General features: G+C 38.2%; 1 protein-coding gene across 1 annotated transcript; it reads left to right on the top strand.

Moving 5' to 3' along the window:
- Positions 1–5230: 5230 nt before the first annotated feature.
- Positions 5231–20164, top strand: LOC113514724 (uncharacterized). The gene is made up of 5 exons (XM_052903268.1): positions 5231–7070; positions 11095–11549; positions 12299–12476; positions 12657–13760; positions 18020–20164. Exons 1-5 carry the CDS (start codon positions 5329–5331, stop codon positions 19845–19847), a joined length of 5307 nt encoding a protein of 1768 aa, XP_052759228.1. The 5' UTR covers positions 5231–5328; the 3' UTR covers positions 19848–20164.
- The last annotated feature ends 749 nt before the right edge of the window (positions 20165–20913 follow it).

Genomic DNA, 20913 nt, shown 5'->3' with positions numbered 1-20913 from the left:
ATTATTGTTCGTTTTTCGTCATCGAACTTAAAAAGTAAAATTGTGTTTTTGATTTCCGCGCATTGTTTGAGAAAAGTACTGTACAAGCCTTGGCCACAACTAGGCATTGATGGACTCACGTATGTGAGTCTCGGCTGCGCCTCGGCCCACATTTGCACGTTCGTCCAGCAATGCCTCAGTAATGTACTATATTCAAATAGACTTGTTTACAAACTCTTTTTAATCGACTATTTTTTAGGACTGTACAGCTGAGTTCGGGGTGTTATTTACTGAGAAGAACCCACAAGAAACTCAACAGTTACGAGTGCTTATCCTTTTTTGTGGATCAAGCGATTAGTCCGGTTTAGGGTTGCCATTATTATTATATAAGAAATCATAATAGTTCCTTCCAAAAGTCGGTTAAAAGGATCGTACGGGTTGTTAACAAAGTTTACCCACTTAGCCTTTCATCGGTAGAGGCCGGCCGCTCAGATAATCTACGAAAGTGCTACAAATATTTTTATGGAAGCTTCAAAGATAGTAGATTTGGGTTCGAATATAAAGAAGAATGGGATTGACGATTCAAGAGTCGTTGCATGGCAACGTAAAATGATGGATACATAATTTGGAGATAGCTTCCTTTGTATCGCGAATGTAAGGCAACGATTTTTTTAATTTATATAATTCTTATTTAAGTTCTGCAATCTTAAGTTATATATATATATATATATATATATATATATATATATATATATATAATTAAAAGGTTTATCAGTTTCACAATTTGGCAAATAATAATATAAAATATACATATTCTATTAATATTATAAATGCAAAGTTTGTAACGATGGATAGATGATGTTTAACAAACATGGATGATTGGATGTTTGTTACTCTTTCACGCAAAAACTACTGAACGGATTTGAATGAAATTTAGTACATGGTTAGGTAACTTAGCATCCTAACTTAGCATTTAGTATACTTTATGTGTTTACTGATTTCCGCGGATAAATCCACAAGACGTAGCTACGTCTTTACGTATATTATAAATATGTGTGTCATTTTATTTGTTTACTCACACCAGTCGTAAAATTTGTCATACGCGAGATAAAAACAATTCAGTCGAAGGATGTAAAAAAATAAAAAAAAAATAACACTACTTTAATTTTAAACTTAATTCCAATTACAGTATAAAGACGTGATTACTGACTAATGTGTGCATCAAAAGTGAAGTCGTGAACCATCGTTTTTCCTTGTAGATTCGCCGGCGCGTTGCGCTGACTTGGTGCTATGTGCATACAGGTGGTATGATGCGTCGTGTGATGCCGCTGCTTTTGTAGCGCTTGCCATATATTATACCTTCATAATGCGTGTATTATTTTAGAATTGTTTGGTTACTTCATTATTTTATTTAATTCCGCTACCATTAGTATATCTGTGACTGTGTGAATTATTTTGTTTAATTCCGCTACCATTGATATGTGTGTGACTGCTAACAATCGAAGATTGGCCACTACTATTATTACCAGAAGTTCCAAAACCTTCCAAAATATTAGCCTATCAATTTTCGACTGCCATTTTGTTTACACACATTGCTACACATGTTTCACCTCTAGACGAAGCATCTTCAGGTAAACTTTTAGATCGAGCGAGTAATAGTGGAGGTCAACCTTTGAGTGTTGGCAGTACCACACATACTAATGATAGTGGAATTAAACAAAACAATTCTAATTAAATAACCGGTTAAATTTATTTATTTATTTTTACGTTTAAAAATTACGCGCTCATAATTCTTCTACAACGAAATAGTCTGTGCATGTTTTAAAAGATCCCACAACGGTCGAATTGCGTAGAAAAGATAAATTTACTTTTCAGTATGTTTTATTTCAATCTTGTTAGATTTATACCCAAGATCGCAGCAAGCCCGGTTTATTTAGTGGACAGAGAGGATTACTGTTAGAGATAACTGCAGTCACTTTAGGATAATGGATGGCGACTGCGGATGATTTGTGTGTAAGTAAGAGATTATACCGAAAACTAGTAGCATCTGTTCTATTTGTTAATATTCAAAAATACTTTCTATATTTATTTTCACGAGTTATAAAATTGAATAAAAAAAGTCATTCGATATTGTCATAAATATTATGGAAATGAAAAAAAGGAGGTTTAATGTATATATTATTTATACTTAATATAAAGCTTGTATTCAACAAACAAAAATCGATTTTAATTCTGGTTAAGACAATGATTTTGATTTAAAAAATTAAACTACTGAAGCGATTTCGATAAAATTTCTATGAGACCAATTCGTGAATACATCTTTTGAAATAAATAAAAAAAAAAATTACCAATTATGTAAAGAGGAAATATTTGATTTTTTGTATGTTCGTTTGTTAGAATAAATTCAAAAACACTAAACCGATTTAAAAATTTTTTTCATCGACAGAAAGCTACACAATCTAGAGATTCTAACCGGTGAATACAAACAAAATAACACTTGATCTAGAAGATCTCCCATTAAGTATATACCTGATAATATGTAAAACTCGTAAACCCCAACTGTTCCATTCAAATCTCGTTTTGATAAGCCACGCTTCGAATACAATTTCTAATGGCCACGCTTCCGAATATCATTTGAATAATAACTTTCATATTTTATCGCGTAAAAAGGGTAAATATATTATACAAATATTTTGTCTATATGTATGTAAGCACATCATCATTGCCGTGCGGTCCCAGCATAGAAAAGGCCATTCCTTCCTTTCTCGTGGGTATTGTAAGAGGCGGCTAAGGGAGGGCGTGGGATGGGCAGCAGAGTCTCTCTTAAAATATCTTTAAAGTCGAACTGCAGTTGCCAACCTGTCTGTTAAGCGTGGCAACTATTGGCAAAACTCCCCTAGGGGGAGGCTTGTGTTCAGCAGTGGACACTTAAAGGCTGATATGGTGAAGGCTGATGATGGTAGAACATCGCTTCAGAACGGCTGCACGTATTTGGCTAATTCATTTTTTTTTGTTGTATTTGTAATACTCAGGACAAGGTTTGTATGAAAGGAAATGTTTTTCATATAAAAAATGTGCATGTGAGTGAGAGAGAAGATTTGATTTCGAAATCTTATTTTCCTCATTAGTATATCCGTATGAAGCCGGGGCCGGTAGAATATAGGCGACTGTTACCACTTTTCATTAGGTGTGCCGACAGTTTGTTTGCCATTCTAAGATGGATAAAAAAAGAATAATACTTTAATATCTTGTTTCTTTTTAAAAAAAAGTAGAATGGCAAACAAGCTGACTGCCCACCTGATGGAAAGTGGTAACCGTCGCCTATAGACACGAGCAGTATAAAGCATAATCATAAAGTTCTTAGATATTTTTTGATTAACTTAAAAATGGATGAGATCATTTTTATGGAATCAATATGTAAATATATTCAGTTAAAAAAAAATCTAAATCGGTTTATAGGTGACGGAAATATGAGGTAACTAATATAAAAAAAAAATTACAACCGAATTGAGAACTTTCTTCCTTTTGAAGTCGGTCGAAAAGAGCTAATAATTACCTTATAAACAAAACAATTGTTATAAATGTTTAACTATACAGGATACATTGTATGTATAATACAATGTACAAGATGGAGTCTTTTCTATTCTAGTAGTAGAAGAGAACGGATTTTAAAGTCCGTCCTGTAGAACTATACGGATATAGGCTATATTATTCATATATTACGTCATTACTGAATTTTCATTTCACTATAACCATCCATTTTAAGCTGATTCTCAAATCAAATCATAACAAAAGTCAAGAGGGATCTTTCTATATTTGTTAAAATATCCACAAAAGGAAGGCCTTCTTTCCCATATTGAATGTATTAATCCATAGTTGTATTTAAATTGGACGTTTACTACGAGCAATTTCATCGTAATATAATGAAATACGATGTAATGGTATTTATACATCATACATACAAAATAAGGGTGTGGTTTCAAAAGAGATTGTGGATCAATGATGGATTCAATTTAGCATAAATATGAATAGGATATTTGTTTTAAATGAAATTATGATTAAGTTACATTTATTCATACTTTTACGTAGTTTATATTATAAATGAAATTACATTTTGAGTATAAGGGTGTACTTGGATATGTATCAGGTACATTGCTAGGGTTAAGAATTTTTTTTAAGTGACAAACAATAATAACTTCTATATGATAGATAAAATAGTTCTTTTTTCAATGTCCGTGAAATTAAAATCAGAATAATCAACATTTGATACCGCAACTGAAAGTGTCCGGAATTAGATCAATTTAGAACAAAAATCTTGCCCGAGAAACTAATCCAGTACGTCATTTGTGCAAAGCGATTAGCTCACTATCACATAGTGATCAACTTTGTCACAGATAATTTCAAGTATGGAAACACAATTTTTTTTTTTCTAATGAGGTAAAAATGCATGCATTATCGGTATACTTTGACGGAGCAATAGCGGAGCAATTGGCTGAGGTTAAGGTCAGGTCAGTTAGCCCCTCGTGACGAATTTGCCAAGACCAAGATGGTTTCCAAGGGGAATCGACCTGATAGTGTATACTGCTAACAATGGAGCTATTAGACTCCATTATTAACAATCCTTTTTCTTGGAAACACTAGATAATTAGGTCCTTCGGTTATTTGATTAGTGTTATTTTAATTTCGCTACAATTGATATGTGATTACCTACCTTTAGCGCGGAGGACTCATCTTACTACCGTTTAGGTATGATCTTTTTACCAATTATCAATCTGTGACTGCATTGACTACATCTATATTGCTATATTAATTGAAAGACTATGCATCATCTAGACACAACTAGACGAGACATTATCAGGCCAAAACGATCGATACCAGAAACTTAATATTGACCAATGGACGTTGAGCAGTCATTCCCTAATTCTAGACTTCGCCGATGACTTACAGGACAGTCATCAGTTATAAAATGTTACAAAATAGCACATATTACTTGATGATGTTGAGAATAGCGATTAAGTTATAAAATAACGTCACATTGCATTAAAATATTCCATAAATCACGTGAAAGATAATGTATACTATTTATATTATAGTTAAATAAATTACACAATACATAATTGCAATTATAAACGTATTACGTTACACACTTTATATTAAGAGGATTAACAAATAATGCTTCTACAAATAGTAAATATTAATAATAGAATACTATCTAAGAAAATTACGAAATGACGTTATATATTGTTCAACTGATATAGTCCTATCTCATAAAGACATAAGAAAGAGCTGCTAAAAGTGCTAAACGTTTAACAAAATATTTTTTTAAACATTAAATCATAAGAAACAAAAATGGCTAAAATAAAAATAGAAAATGCAACAAGCGAATTACGGCTTGGGAACGTTGAAAATTCACGAATATCAGAGAACAAAACAAGAAATGAAGAAGTGGATTACGATGACTTATTATCATCGGCTGGTGAATTTGGACGCTATCAAATAATTTTGTTTTTCTCTACATTTCCATTCTACGTATTTGGTGTTTTCGTGTATTATTCACAACTGTTTATGACTGATGTATCACCGAACCATTGGTGTTGGATTCCCGAGTTAGAGAATTTAACAGCTCTTGAACGTAGAACTTTGGCTATACCTTCGGATATTGATGCACATTTTGGATATTCGCAGTGTCAAGCATATAAAGTTAATTGGACTGAAGTATTATTAAATGAGGTAACACCTAATGAAACATGGGATACTGTACCGTGTCAACACGGGTGGGAGTTCAACAAAAGTGAAATACCATATCCCACAATATCAAGTGATCTTGGTTGGGTCTGTGATAAAAACAGCTATCAAGCGACAGCTCAAGCAATATTCTTCCTTGGATCTATCACTGGAGGTTTTATTGTCGGATGGATTGCTGATCGTTTCGGTAGATTACCAGCAATCGTCAGTAGTAATTTATTGGGATGCATCGGCGGCATTATAAGCATGTTCGCGACAAATTTGATCGAGTTCTCCTTATCTAGATTTGTTATGGGAATGGCGTATGATAATTGCATGATGATGGCTTACTTAATAGTACTGGAGTATGTTGCGCCAAAGTATAGGAGCTATGTATCGAATATGGCATTCGCTCTCTTTTATGGTTCAGCTGCTACAGCTTTACCATGGATAGTCTTACTTTGTGGTCACTGGAAGACCATAGCTTTGGTAACAAGTTTGCCGATGGCGTTAGCTATCTTGGCTCCATTTTTTATACCAGAGAGTCCAAGATGGTTACTATCAAAAGGACGCATTGACGACGCCATTAAAAAAGTTCTTACAATAGGACGAATTAATAAGAAAGAAATTTCACAAAAATTAATAGAGCAGTTTAAAAATTCTGCCTCGAAGATAACAGTAGAAAAAAGTGATAGCAATTTAGAAATATTAAAGAGGCCTTTACTCAGACGTATGTTTATTTGTATCTGTGTAGAATATATGTGTTGTACGATAGTATTTGACGGTCTAGTGAGAAGTCTTAAACAGTTAGAATTCGATTACTTCCTGACATTTTCATTGGTCTCATTTACTGAGTTTCCATCTTCCGTTTTAACAGCCTTCGTAATGGACTGGATGGGAAGAAGATGGCTTTCCTCAATTGTTATGTTTATAAGTTTTATTTTTTCAATACTGACAGTTTTCACCAGTGGATTAACATCGGTATTGTTCGCTGTTATAGCCAGATTCGCAGTTAATATATCGTACAGCGCTGCTATGCAGTGGGCTGCGGAAATGATGCCTGTTACAGTTAGAGGATCTGCTGTCTCGATAGTCCACATTTGCGGATATGTTGCCACTGTAATATCTCCATACATTATTTATTTAGAAACATACATATACTGGTTACCTTTGATCTTGATTGGCTGTATAGCTGGTTTTGGCGGAGTTCTTGCTTTGGTCCTACCGGAAACCGCAGGAAAAGACATGCCTCAAACATTTGAAGATGCTGAAGATTTGGTAAGATCCTTAAGATTTTGGGAGGTACCGTTCTTACAAACGTCAAAGAAAAATAGTGCCGAGGGAAATATAAATGAGAGTTTTGAGATCTGATAACACCCAAAACTGAATGAAAGATGATTTCTGTCGAAATCATTACATAATGATAATAATAAAATATTTTAAAAACTGTTAGTTTTGTTTTATTTTAAGATAAATAAATACATTTATGGTTCTGGATTGAATTGCGGACAGAGGCATTATATTCAACCATTATTACGATTAATGTAATAGTTGATTTAATAATTCTTAGCATTTAATACCATGGTCCATATAGTAAATCAACAAAGTTACTTTCTCAATTTATTTTATACGTGCTCACGAGTCTCTTTGTGTGGATTTAAAAATACAAACTCTAATTTAAAATGTACAGTGCATTTCAAATTCATTTCGTATTTTTAGAAATAATATAAGTAACGAGTTATTTCATATTACTATCAGTAGAAAATAAACTTAAAATTTTCTGTAGTTCATAATACATTTTTAGTAAAATAATAACGAAGGATAAGCAAGCTGAAGTGGAAATGGGCTTGTCACATAGCTCGAAGAATCAACAAGTGATTAGAAAGAAAGGTTTTTGAGTAGCGACCGCGTACGGGCAAACGCAGTGTAAGACGATCTCCCACTAGATGGAGTGATGATCTGAAAAGTATTGCAGGGAGTCAGTGGATGCAGGTGGCTGAGGACTGTTCTTTATGGCAGTTTAAGGGGGAGGCTTATGTCTAGCAGTGGACGGATAATGGTTGACATGATGATGATGATGATGAAATGCGCTAATAAAGATAATAAATTTGATAATAAAAAATAAACAGTACAGAATATTTTGTATTCTTAATAATATTCTTCATGCCTGGTGATGGTTATTATTTTTCACTAAGTACATCGCCAGCTGCTGTGATATTTGTAACAGTTTAAAAAAAAAGTAAACGGATGACAAGAAAATGAGATATAATGTTGGTACGTCAAGAAATTTTATAAAAATACATTCACTTGGAGTAGAAGATATCGCAGTCGGCGAGATTAATTTCATATTTAAAGACGGAAATACGCCTATAGTGGTTTCTCATGAACATTATGTAGGCATTTCGTATATAATAAGGTATACACTATTTACATTCTACATTTATTTGCTGTTCTCTGTTTGGAAATATATAAAATTGTTTATCTTATCTTCATACTTTTGGTCGCCATTCTCTACAAATAACATTATCAGTAGCTAAGTACTAAGTAGTTACATAGTTCACGTGGATAAAATTATGGAAAACCTGTTTATAAAGAGGTTAAGTAAGATTGACGAGATTGGAACGAATATACAGAGGCCGTAGTGCTTTTATCTTTAATTTCCGTAGAATTTTGGAGAAGTCTTATCTTTGTAGATGCATTTTTTTTTATATAACAGAATATAGGACGAGCTGATAGTTTACTATATAATAATAATATATAATAGTAATAATAATAATAATTTGAGAGGTATCAACAGAATCGCCTCTTTATGAGTGATCAACGGAAGTTTTATAGGAACTTGGAGCGCCCAAAACTACAGCCCACAGGACAAAGACCCGAAACAGCCAATTTCGTCGCCTTCTGGAGACAGCTGTGGTCTGAACCTGTGGAACATGAGGAGGGCGCATGGATGCACGATGTTGAGGAAGCATGTGCTCGAATAACGCCGATGAACGCCATTGCCATTACGGAGGAAGACGTGGTTGCCGCGATCCGTCGGGCTCCGAACTGGAAAAGTCCGGGGATCGACGGATTGCAGCACTACTGGTTAAAGGCGTTCTCGGCCAGCCATGCGACCTTAGCCGTGCAATTCCAGAGTGCCCTCGAAAACAGGGCGCTCCCGAACTTCCTTACAACCGGGATCACTCATTTAGCTCCTAAGACGGACGATACCGCGGATCCATCTAAATATCGCCACATCACTTGTCTTACGACAATATATAAGACGTTAACATCCGTTCTGAGCGCTAAGATCTCTCGTCATGTGTACGAGAATAAGATCCTATCTAGCGCTCAGAACGGATGCAGGGGCGGTAGCCGCGGATCGAAGGAGCTGCTCCTCATTGATGCTGTCGCTGGCCACGTGGTCAAGCGGAACCGTCGGAATTTCTCCGCCGCCTGGATAGATTATAAAAAGGCGTTCGATTCCGTGCCCCATTCATGGCTCCGGAGGATACTCGAGCTGTACAAGATCGATGGTACAGTTCGAGTGTTCTTGGAGGCATGCATGGGGCAGTGGACGACGATCCTGACTATCCAGGGCGAGCGATTGACGGATACCGCTGACCGGATAGAGATAAAGAGGGGAATATTCCAGGGCGATTGTTTGAGTCCACTTTGGTTTTGCCTGTCCCTGAATCCACTCAGTACTTTACTGGAGAATTCGGGGACTGGATTTCAGTATCGGAGAGGAGGTACACGAGTGTCTCACCTTCTGTACATGGATGACTTGAAACTGCTAGCTCCGAGCGTCGAACGCCTGACGGAGCTGCTAAATATCGTAAACGATTATAGCAGCTCTATTAGGATGGCGCTCGGAATAGACAAGTGCGCGGTCCTCCATGTGCAGAGGGGACGGGTCACTCAAACTGAAGGGATCGGCACAGATCCCTCTAATATTAAAACCCTCTCCGAGGCTGAAACATACCGGTATCTGGGCATGTCACAAAACATCGGTGTGAAGGAGACGGATATGAAACAGTCAGTCCGCGAGGAATTTTTTGCGCGCCTTACAAGAGTACTGAAAAGTTCTTTGTCGGGCGCCAATAAAATCCGAGCTTATAACGGCTGGGTCATACCCGTACTCCTTTACACTTTTGGCGTGCTCAGATGGTCTCAAACCGAACTCGAAGCCCTGGATCGGAAAGTCCGCACAACTATGACCCTCCATAGAATGCATCACCCGAAATCGTCAGTCATGAGGCTGTATATCCCGCGGAAAGCTGGTGGTCGAGGCTTGTTAAGCGTTAAGACCATGCACAACCGCGAGATTGACAGCCTCAGGACATATTTTCTGGAGAAAAGAGACGAGGGTTTGCATAGAGAGGTCATAGAATGTGACAAACGTGGGCCAGGATTCACCCCTCTTTCTCTGGCTAAAGAGGACTGGCGAAAACCCGAAGTTTTGGGTACCTCTCAGCGGGAGGCCGTATGGAAAGAGAAGGAGTTGCACGGAAGGTTCTTCAAAGCCCTTCACGGGCCGTACGTAAACACGAAGACCTCCGTGCACTGGCTACAGTTCGGTGATCTCTTCGGAGAGACCGAGGGTTTTGTCTGTGCAATACAGGATCAGGTGGTTAAGACGAACAATTACCGAAAGCACATTCTGAAGGATGGCACTGAGGACATCTGTCGAGCATGTCGCCATCCCGGAGAGTCACTCAGACATGTGCTTTCGGGTTGTTCAGCTCTTGCCAACACAGAGTACTTGCACAGGCACAACCAAGTAGCCAAAATACTCCATCAAGAGCTAGCTCTGAAGTACGGCCTCGCGAATGAGAGGTTGCCGTACTATAAGTACGAGCCACAGCCGGTCCTCGAAAGCGACAGCGTCAGGCTCTACTGGGACCGATCCATCATCACGGACAGGACTGTTCTTGCGAACAAACCTGATATCGTGGTGATGGACCGGGCACTTTCGAGGGTGTTTTTGGTGGATGTCACCATACCGCATGACGAGAACCTCGTGAAAGCCGAAACCGAGAAGAAGAGAAAATATCTCGACCTGGCTCACGAGGTGACCGAAATGTGGGGGGTGACATCTACCGAAATCATCCCAATCGTTATGTCGGTGAACGGTCTTATCCCAACTAGTCTGGAACAACATCTCAGACGGTTGGGATTCCGAGGCGGCGCACTCCCGGGAAAGATGCAGAAAGCGGTGCTCTTAGATTCTGCCCGCATTGTACGCCGGTTTCTCTCCCTGGGGCCCTGAACCCCGGCCGACTGTGCTTCTGCCGGGGGTTAGTTGCCATCTCCTCTCCTTAAGAGGGGAGATGAGAATTTTGGTAAAATTTAAAAATAATAATAGTCAGACTGCGGCAGACTGACTCAATATATTAATAACAATAGATCAAATAAAATTATTAAAAGAGTTGAAGCAATTTTCAAGAGTAGAACAACACACACGAGACATGAAAATCAGAACAGAAAGCCTGAAGAATTTTTAGACACCCTCAAACAGACTTTAGCACTGAAAGTTCATCGACTCAGGAGATATAAGAAAGCAATGCAAAGGAAAAGGGACAACATAATATTTGAAACTAACGAAAAATTATTTTATAAAAACTTGCATAAATTAGAAACTAACATGATTGCTGAAGAAAACTTAGAATTACCAACACAAACGCAATTAGAAACATTTTGGTCTAACATTTGGGAAGAACAAATACACTACAATGACAAAGCTGATTGGATAGAGGAAGAAAAGAAAATGTGGAATACTATTGAAGAAATGGAGTTTAATGAAATAAAAGAGATTGATATCGCAGACATTACGAGAAAACTTCATAATTGGAAATCACCTGGTATAGACAAAATACATAACTTTTGGTATAAAAAATTAATATCATTACACAAAGCTTTAGCAAAAAATCTAACAGACGTTATATTAGGTAAACAGGATATACCTGAATTTATTGCAATAGGAATAACTTACATGCTACCAAAAACAAAATTTTCCTCAGAACCATCCAAATACAGGCCAATCACATGCTTAACAACGATATATAAAATTCTGACGTCAGCAATCGCAACTAAAATCAACGCACATATAGAACACCATAATATAATAGCAGAGGAACAGAAGGGATGCAGGCGGGGCCACATGGGATGCAAGGAACAATTAGTTATAGATTCTACTATCCATAAACATGCTAAAATAAAAAACAGAAATCTACACTGTATCAAAGGCTTTCTGGTATTGATTACCAGAAAGCCTTTGATAGTCTTCCACATTCTTGGTTATTAAAAATATTACAGATTTATAAAATAAACTCCAAAATAATAGACTTTTTACGTAACATAATGCCACTGTGGAAAACTACACTACAATTAAGCACTAATAAAAAAATAATTAAAACGCGACAGATAATTATCAAGAAAGGCATTTATCAAGGCGATTCATTGAGTCCATTGTGGTTTTGCTTAGCACTAAACCCCCTATCTCACTTACTGCATCGTTGCCGAGTTGGATATCCTCTACAAAACACCGCCCAACAAACAATTATCTCACATCTCATATATGTTGACGATATAAAATTATATGCTAAAACAGATAAAGAAATGAAAAAGCTTTTAGAAGTCACTACAAATTTTAGTAAAGATATTAACATGAAATTTGGACTAGAAAAGTGTAAAACAGTACATATTATTAGAGATAAGGTACAACTCGGCAACTACACAATCGATGATAACAATACAATTACAGCTTTAGAGCCAAACGAAGTATATAGGTATTTAGGGTATAACCAGTTAAAAGGTCTTGATCACACTTCGATAAAACAGCAGTTAATAACAGAGTATAGAAAACGTATAAACTCAATATGCAAATCCCAACTTTCTAGCAAAAATCTTATAAAAGCCTTTAACACCTATGCTATTCCGATCTTAATATACTCTTTTGGCATTATAAGGTGGTCAAAAACTGATATAGAACTAATAGAAAGAACTACTCGAACCATACTTACGAAACATAACAACTTGCATCCTAAATCTGCTATAGAAAGACTTACTATTAAACGACAGAACGGAGGCAGAGGTCTAATAGATATAAGTCACATGTGGCAAAAACAAATAACAGGACTAAGAACCTTCTTTCGTTCAAAATCTAACACTGGTACTTTACACAAAGCAATCGTCCAAAATGACCAAAATTACACTCCCCTAAACCTAAATAATCAAACAAATACAGAAATTTCTACAATTAGTGAACTGCAAAATAAAAAAATAGAAAATTGGAAGAAAAAAACACTACATGGAAGGCACCCTCATGATCTAGAACAAACACATATAGACAAAACGGCATCGAATCAATGGCTGAAAATAGGCAATTTATTCCCAGAAACAGAAGGGTTCTTAATTGCAATACAAGATCAAATCATAAACACCAAAAATTACAGAAAATTTATTATTAAAGATCCAACCATATCTAATGATAAGTGTCGCAAATGCCATATTCAGCCTGAAACAATTCAACATATAACAGGGGCATGTGTAAGTCTTACACAAACTGATTACACACACCGACATAATCAGATAGTCAACATCATTCACCAAACCCTAGCACAGAAACACAAGCTTATTGAAGACACAAACACTCCATATTATAAATATACCCCACAAACCGTGCTGGAAAATTTAACATGTAAAGTATATTATGATCGAGCCATACTTACCGACAGGACCATCCATTATAATAGACCGGATATTACCCTACAAGACAAAATAAATAAAATAACTTACCTTATTGATATCGCAATTCCCAATACACACAATCTCCAAAAAACAATAGCTGAGAAGATTAACAAATACGCTGAACTTAAAGATGAAATCACAAGAATCTGGAAACAGGAAAAAGTTTACATAGTACCGATAGTCCTTTCATCTACAGGTGTCATTCCCAACCATTTACACCATAGTCTAAAACAAATAGGTCTACGAAAAAATCTCTACATCTCCCTACAAAAGGCTGTTATAACATTCAAACATACACACTGCACTTACTTGGTCACGTACCCGTAAGTGTAGTATAATTACCAGCGCTAAAAGCTGAGAAATAAGCAATTCGATGTAAATAATAATAATAATTTATGAGTGATCAACGGAAGTTTTATAGGAACTTGGAGCGCCCAAAACTACAGCCCACAGGACAAAGACCCGAAACAGCCAATTTCGTCGCCTTCTGGAGACAGCTGTGGTCTGAACCTGTGGAACATGAGGAGGGCGCATGGATGCACGATGTTGAGGAAGCATGTGCTCGAATAACGCCGATGAACGCCATTGCCATTACGGAGGAAGACGTGGTTGCCGCGATCCGTCGGGCTCCGAACTGGAAAAGTCCGGGGATCGACGGATTGCAGCACTACTGGTTAAAGGCGTTCTCGGCCAGCCATGCGACCTTAGCCGTGCAATTCCAGAGTGCCCTCGAAAACAGGACGCTCCCGAACTTCCTTACAACCGGGATCACTCATTTAGCTCCTAAGACGGACGATACCGCGGATCCATCTAAATATCGCCCCATCACTTGTCTTACGACAATATATAAGACGTTAACATCCGTTCTGAGCGCTAAGATCTCTCGTCATGTGTACGAGAATAAGATCCTATCTAGCGCTCAGAACGGATGCAGGGGCAGTAGCCGCGGATCGAAGGAGCTGCTCCTCATTGATGCTGTCGCTGGGCACGTGGTCAAGCGGAACCGTCGGAATTTCTCCGCCGCCTGGATAGATTATAAAAAGGCGTTCGATTCCGTGCCCCATTCAGGGCTCGGGGATACTCGAGCTGTACAAGATCGACGGTACAGTTCGAGTGTTCTTGGAGGCATGCATGAGGCAGTGGACGACGATCCTGACTATCCAGGGCGAGCGATTGACGGATACCGCTGACCGGATAGAGATAAAGAGGGGAATATTCCAGGGCGATTGTTTGAGTCCACTTTGGTTTTGCCTGTCCCTGAATCCACTCAGTACTTTACTGGAGAATTCGGGGACTGGATTTCAGTATCGGAGAGGAGGTACACGAGTGTCTCACCTTCTGTACATGGATGACTTGAAACTGCTAGCTCCGGGCGTCGAACGCCTGACGGAGCTGCTAAATATCGTAAACGATTATAGCAGCTCTATTAGGATGGCGCTCGGAATAGACAAGTGCGCGGTCCTCCATGTGCAGAGATGGGACGGGTCACTCAAACTGAAGGGATCGCCACAGATCCCTCTAATATTAAAACCCTCTCCGAGGCTGAAACATACCGGTATCTGGGCATGTCACAAAACATCGGTGTGAAGGAGACGGATATGAAACAGTCAGTCCGCGAGGAATTTTTTGCGCGCCTTACAAGAGTACTGAAAAGTTCTTTGTCGGGCGCCAATAAAATCCGAGCTTATGACGGCTGGGTCATACCCGTACTCCTTTACACTTTTGGCGTGCTCAGATGGTCTCAAACCGAACTCGAAGCCCTGGATCGGAAAGTCCGCACAACTATGACCCTCCATAGAATGCATCACCCGAAATCGTCAGTCATGAGGCTGTATATCCCGCGGAAAGCTGGTGGTCGAGGCTTGTTAAGCGTTAAGACCATGCACAACCGCGAGATTGACAGCCTCAGGACATATTTTCTGGAGAAAAGAGACGAGGGTTTGCATAGAGAGGTCATAGAATGTGACAAAGGATTCACCCTCTTTCTCTGGCTAAAGAGGACTGGCGAAAACCCGAAGTTTTGGGTACCTCTCAGCGGGAGGCCGTATGGAAAGAGAAGGAGTTGCACGGAAGGTTCTTCAAAGCCCTTCACGGGCCGTACGTAAACACGAAGACCTCCGTGCACTGGCTACAGTTCGGTGATCTCTTCGGAGAGACCGAGGATTTTGTCTGTGCAATACAGGATCAGGTGGTTAAGACGAACAATTACCGAAAGCACATTCTGAAGGATGGCACTGAGGACATCTGTCGAGCATGTCGCCATCCTGGAGAGTCACTCAGACATGTGCTTTCGGGTTGTTCAGCTCTTGCCAACACAGAGTACTTGCACAGGCACAACCAGGTAGCCAAAATACTCCATCAAGAGCTAGCTCTGAAGTACGGCCTCGCGAATGAGAGGTTGCCGTACTATAAGTACGAGCCACAGCCGGTCCTCGAAAGCGACAGCGTCAGGTTTACTGGGACCGATCCATCATCACGGACAGGACTGTTCTTGCGAACAAACCTGATATCGTGGTGATGGATCGGGCACTCTCGAGGGTGTTTTTGGTGGATGTCACCATACCGCATGACGAGAACCTCGTGAAAGCCGAAACCGAGAAGAAGAGAACATATCTCGACCTGGCTCACGAGGTGACCGAAATGTGGGGGTGACATCTACCGAAATCATCCCAATCGTTATGTCGGTGAACGGTCTTATCCCAACCAGTCTGGAACAACATCTCAGACGGTTGGGATTCCGAGGCGGCTCACTCCCGGGAAAGATGCAGAAAGCGGTGCTCTTAGATTCTGCCCGCATTGTACGCCGGTTTCTCTCCCTGGGGCCCTGAACCCCGGCCGACTGTGCTTCTGCCGGAGGTTAGTTGCCATCTCCTCTCCTTAAGAGGGGAGATGAGAATTTTGGTAAAATTTAAAAATAATAATAATAATAATTTTTTTGGAAAGAGAAGGAGTTGCACGGAAGGTTCTTCAAAGCCCTTCACGGGCCGTACGTAAACACGAAGACCTCCGTGCACTGGCTACAGTTCGGTGATCTCTTCGGAGAGACCGAGGGTTTTGTCTGTGCAATACAGGATCAGGTGGTTAAGACGAACAATTACCGAAAGCACATTCTGAAGGATGGCACCAAGGACATCTGTCGGGCATGTCGCCATCCCGGAGAGTCACTCAGACATGTGCTTTCGGGTTGTTCAGCTCTTGCCAACACTGAGTACTTGTACAGACACAACCAGGTAGCCAAAATACTCCATCAAGAGCTAGCTCTGAAGTACGGCCTCGCGAATGAGAGGTTGCCGTACTATAAGTACAAGCCCCAGCCGGTCCTCGAAAGCGACAGCGTAAGGCTCTACTGGGACCGATCCATCATCACGGACAGGACCGTTCTTGCGAACAAACCTGATATCGTGGTAATGGATCGGGCACTCTTGAGGGTGTTTTTGGTGGATGTCACCATACCGCATGACGAGAACCTCGTGAAAGCCGAAACCGAGAAGAAGAGAAAATATCTCGACCTGGCTCACGAGGTGACCGAAATGTGGGGAGTGACATCTACCGAAATCATCCCAATCGTTATGTCGGTGAACGGTCTTATCCCAACCAGTCTGGAACAACATCTCAGACGGTTGGGATTCCGCGGCGGCTCACTCCCGGGAAAGATGCAGAAAGCGGTGCTCTTAGATTCTGCCCGCATTGTACGCCGGTTTCTCTCCCTGGGGCCCTGAACCCCGGCCGACTGTGCTTCTGCCGGGGGTTAGTTGCCATCTCCTCTCCTTAAGAGGGGAGATGAGAATTTTAGTGAAATTTAAAAAATAATAATTTTTATTTTTCAGACTTTTTGGTCCATTAAATATTTATTAGTAACAATATTCTTAAAAACTAATGTTAGTAAATTTACATACACAATACACATACACACACATACAATATATTAAGCAGTATACAGATAATTACCGCTGCACAATTCCATTGGAAATTGCGCAGCAACGATTAACGTACACACAGTCCAGCCTGCTTGCTATCATACTCATATCATGTTGGTGCTGGCACGTACTCTGTGCACCAGGGATGCACACCTTTTTCGCATCGTGGCATAAAAACAATCTACACGATGCTCGGCGAACATCCCTGACGCGCTGCAGAATCGTGGCAGCCCCATCAACACCCTGAACGCGTTATTACGCTATATTGGATACGGAGGTCGCTGTAGGATTTTTGAGTATATACAGCCCACAGGTTGCATGCATAGAAAGATGTGCAATGTGATCTAAATAAACCAAAGGAAGAAAATACTAAAAAAAAAAAATAACAATAACATAAATCAAAAATTAAGTATAAACTTTACATCTTATTTATTGCCAATTCCAGTTGCCAAACTTAGTAATTTCGTTGCTATGTTGAGATCTAACTAATCGAATCATACAAACACAGCTGTTTAGTGGTTGGAACAGCACGTGTGAAACAAATGTATTCACGCGCATATCACAAAAAATAATAATTTTTGTGTGTTATATTTAAGATTGATAAGTAAAGCTCATTAAATAGTAAGTGTGACAGAATAAATAATTCATCTGTACAACGATATATAAAAATCAACTAAAACATTTGACAAGCATTTCGAAAGAGATTTTGAATGCTACAAGTATGTGCTACTAAATAAAATAACATTTATAATGAGTTTATTTGAACAAAATAAAATAAATTTGAATCCACAGCAAGATGTAAGTGAAGACGTTTCGATAAAAAATAAAGAGTTACAAGTTAAAGAAGTGAATTACGATGAATTATTATCATCAGCCGGTGAATTTGGTCTTTATCAAATATTGCTTTTCTTTTCAACATTTCCATTTTATGTATACGGTGCTATATCATACTATTCACAACTATTTATTACCGAAGTATCACCAAACCATTGGTGTTGGGTTCCCGAGTTGCAAAACTTAACATCAGAAGACCGAAGATCTCTTGCGATACCTTTAGACAATGGAGCTCACTTTGGATATTCACAGTGTACTGTGTATGTAGCCAATTGGACTGAAATATTGTTAACTGGTCAAAGTCCTAATGAAACGTGGGCCACTGAATCCTGCCAACACGGATGGGAGTTCAACAAAAGTGAAATACCATATCCGACAATATCAAGCGAGCTTGGATGGGTTTGTGACAAAAATAGCTATCAAGCGACAGCTCAAGCAATATTCTTTCTTGGTTCAATTACTGGAGGTTTTATCATTGGATGGATTGCTGATCGTTATGGTAGAATACCAGCTGTTGTTATTAGTAATTTACTGGGATGTATCGGTGGCACTGCTAGTGTATTTGCAAGAGACTTTATTGAGTTCTCAATATGCAGATTTTTTATGGGAATGTCATATGACAATTGTATGATGATGGCTTACTTAATAGTCCTGGAGTATATGGCACCGAAGTATAGGACTTTTGTATCGTATATGGCATTCGCTCTTCTTTATGGTCCAGCTGCTACAGTATTACCGTGGATAATTCTACTTTGTGGACATTGGAAGACTATAGTTTTAGTAACAAGTTTGCCAATGGCATTAGCTATTTTGACTCCGTTATTTTTACCAGAGAGTCCGAGATGGTTATTATCAAAAGGACGCATTGACGATGCTATTGAAAAAGTTGTAACAATAAGCCGAATAAATAAAAAAGAAATATCGTCTATACTTATAGAGAAGTTTAAAATGACTTCATCTAAAACAAAAATAGAAGAAGATTCGAGTTGTTTGGAATTATTAAGAAGACCTTCATTAAGAAGAATGTTAATTTTTATTTGTTTAACGTATATATGTTGTACAATAGTGTTCGATGGACTAGTGAGAGATATTAAACAATTGGAATTCGATTATTTCTTGACATTTTCGATTGTTTCATTTACCGAGTTTCCGTCAATGATAATCGCCGCGTTTATTGGGGAGTGGATGGGCAGAAGATGGATGACCTCGATATTTTTGTTTGTTAGTTGCGTATGTAGTATTATAACGGTTATCAGTGATGGTTGGATATCGACACTATTTGCTGTTGTAGCCAGATTTGCAGTTAATATGTCAGGCAGTGCAACTACACTTTGGACGGCAGAAATGATGCCTGTTGCTGTTAGAGGATCTGGTGCTTCAATTGCGCATATCTGTAGTTACGTTGCAACCGTGATTTCACCTTATATTATTTATTTGGAAACCTATATTTATTGGTTACCATACGTAATAATTGGATGTGTAGCTGGACTTGGAGGTGTGATAGCTCTAACTTTACCGGAGACTGTACGAAAAGATATGCCTCAAACTTTTGAAGATGCGGAAGAGTTGATGAAATCTTTACGGTTTTGGGATATGCCATTTCTATCAAAGAAAAAAAGTATTGATGGCAAGATAAATGAAGGTTTTGAAATGAAATAATGATATGTTTTCATGCACATATAAAGAGATAGCAATCTAATTTTGTTACTAGTTTTATGCAAGCATGGATTGATTTTGAAGACTTCTTTTTATAGATTGCCGTTTATATTAAGCTATTAACATTATGATGCTGTATAAACCTACCGATACCGTATACTGATAAACATACCGGTAGTTAATATGAAATTTATGAGATTTCAGTTTTTGTCGTTACCTTATGGAGCTCAATATATTAGTGTTGGACATTTTTCAGACAATGACCAGGATTGTAATTATGATAAAAACAAAAGTGATTTTAAATAAAATTATTGTGATGGTATGGTATTTTTATTAGATATCTATAATTAATTTAATAAAGAATTTTTAATATTTATCATAATTAAAATAAACAATGGATTATTGAAATTTACCATAATTTAAATAAACAAGGAATTGTTGATTTTTGTTACGGATGTTATAAGATTAAAATAATTTGTTAAATTTTATTCAAGAAGTAAAGATCAATAAGACGTTGTTAATTTAATCAAGGGAATTCGTAACATTTCCAAGTAAATGTAAACTTTCACGAAAGTTCTTCATAGTTTAGAATATCTTGATATGTTCTTTGATTTGATTAGTATTACTCGTATTACTTATAAGTTTTAGGATGAGTGAAGTTCACGAGTTTCCATGAATACTTAAATACGTTTAATATTAATTTCTAACAATATTATGTACTGTGTAATATGTCAAGTGTTATTTATTTTAAAAATATTTCAAACTACTTCTGATCTTTTTCTTACCCTAGTATTTTCATATTTATGTATGTATAAAATATATTCGCAGAAGAATCAGGACAAAGCCTGAAGGAAAAGCAAGCTGAAGTGGCAATGAGCTAGTTCTATAACACAAAGAGCCGATAATCAATGAGGATGAAAGGTTCTTGAGTAGCGAGCCTGTGTATGACGCATGCAAACGCAGTGTATGACGATCGCCACAAAAATGTCGACCTCAAATGCATTACAGGGCATTAGTGAATGCAGGTGGCTCGGGATCGTTCCGTTAGGATATAATAATACAAAGAAAT

This window comes from Galleria mellonella, unplaced genomic scaffold (assembly GCF_026898425.1).
Source record: "Galleria mellonella isolate WM207_F2 unplaced genomic scaffold, CSIRO_AGI_GalMel_v1 utg1386, whole genome shotgun sequence".
NCBI classification, from domain to species: Eukaryota; Metazoa; Arthropoda; class Insecta; order Lepidoptera; family Pyralidae; genus Galleria; species Galleria mellonella.
The sequence above is the reverse complement of the archived record's forward strand: the minus strand, read 5'-3'. Positions and strand labels throughout refer to the sequence as shown.

Excerpts from the sequence above, each read along its gene's own strand:
- LOC113514724 (XM_052903268.1), top strand. The coding sequence starts at position 5,329 with ATGGCTAAAATAAAAATAGAAAATGCAACAAGCGAATTACGGCTTGGG. Across the intron at positions 12,477-12,656 it reads GAGCCAAACGAAGTATATAG|GTGGTCAAAAACTGATATAG; the intron begins GTATTTAGGGTA and ends TGGCATTATAAG. Across the intron at positions 13,761-18,019 it reads ACTTACTTGGTCACGTACCC|AAAATCAACTAAAACATTTG; the intron begins GTAAGTGTAGTA and ends CAACGATATATA.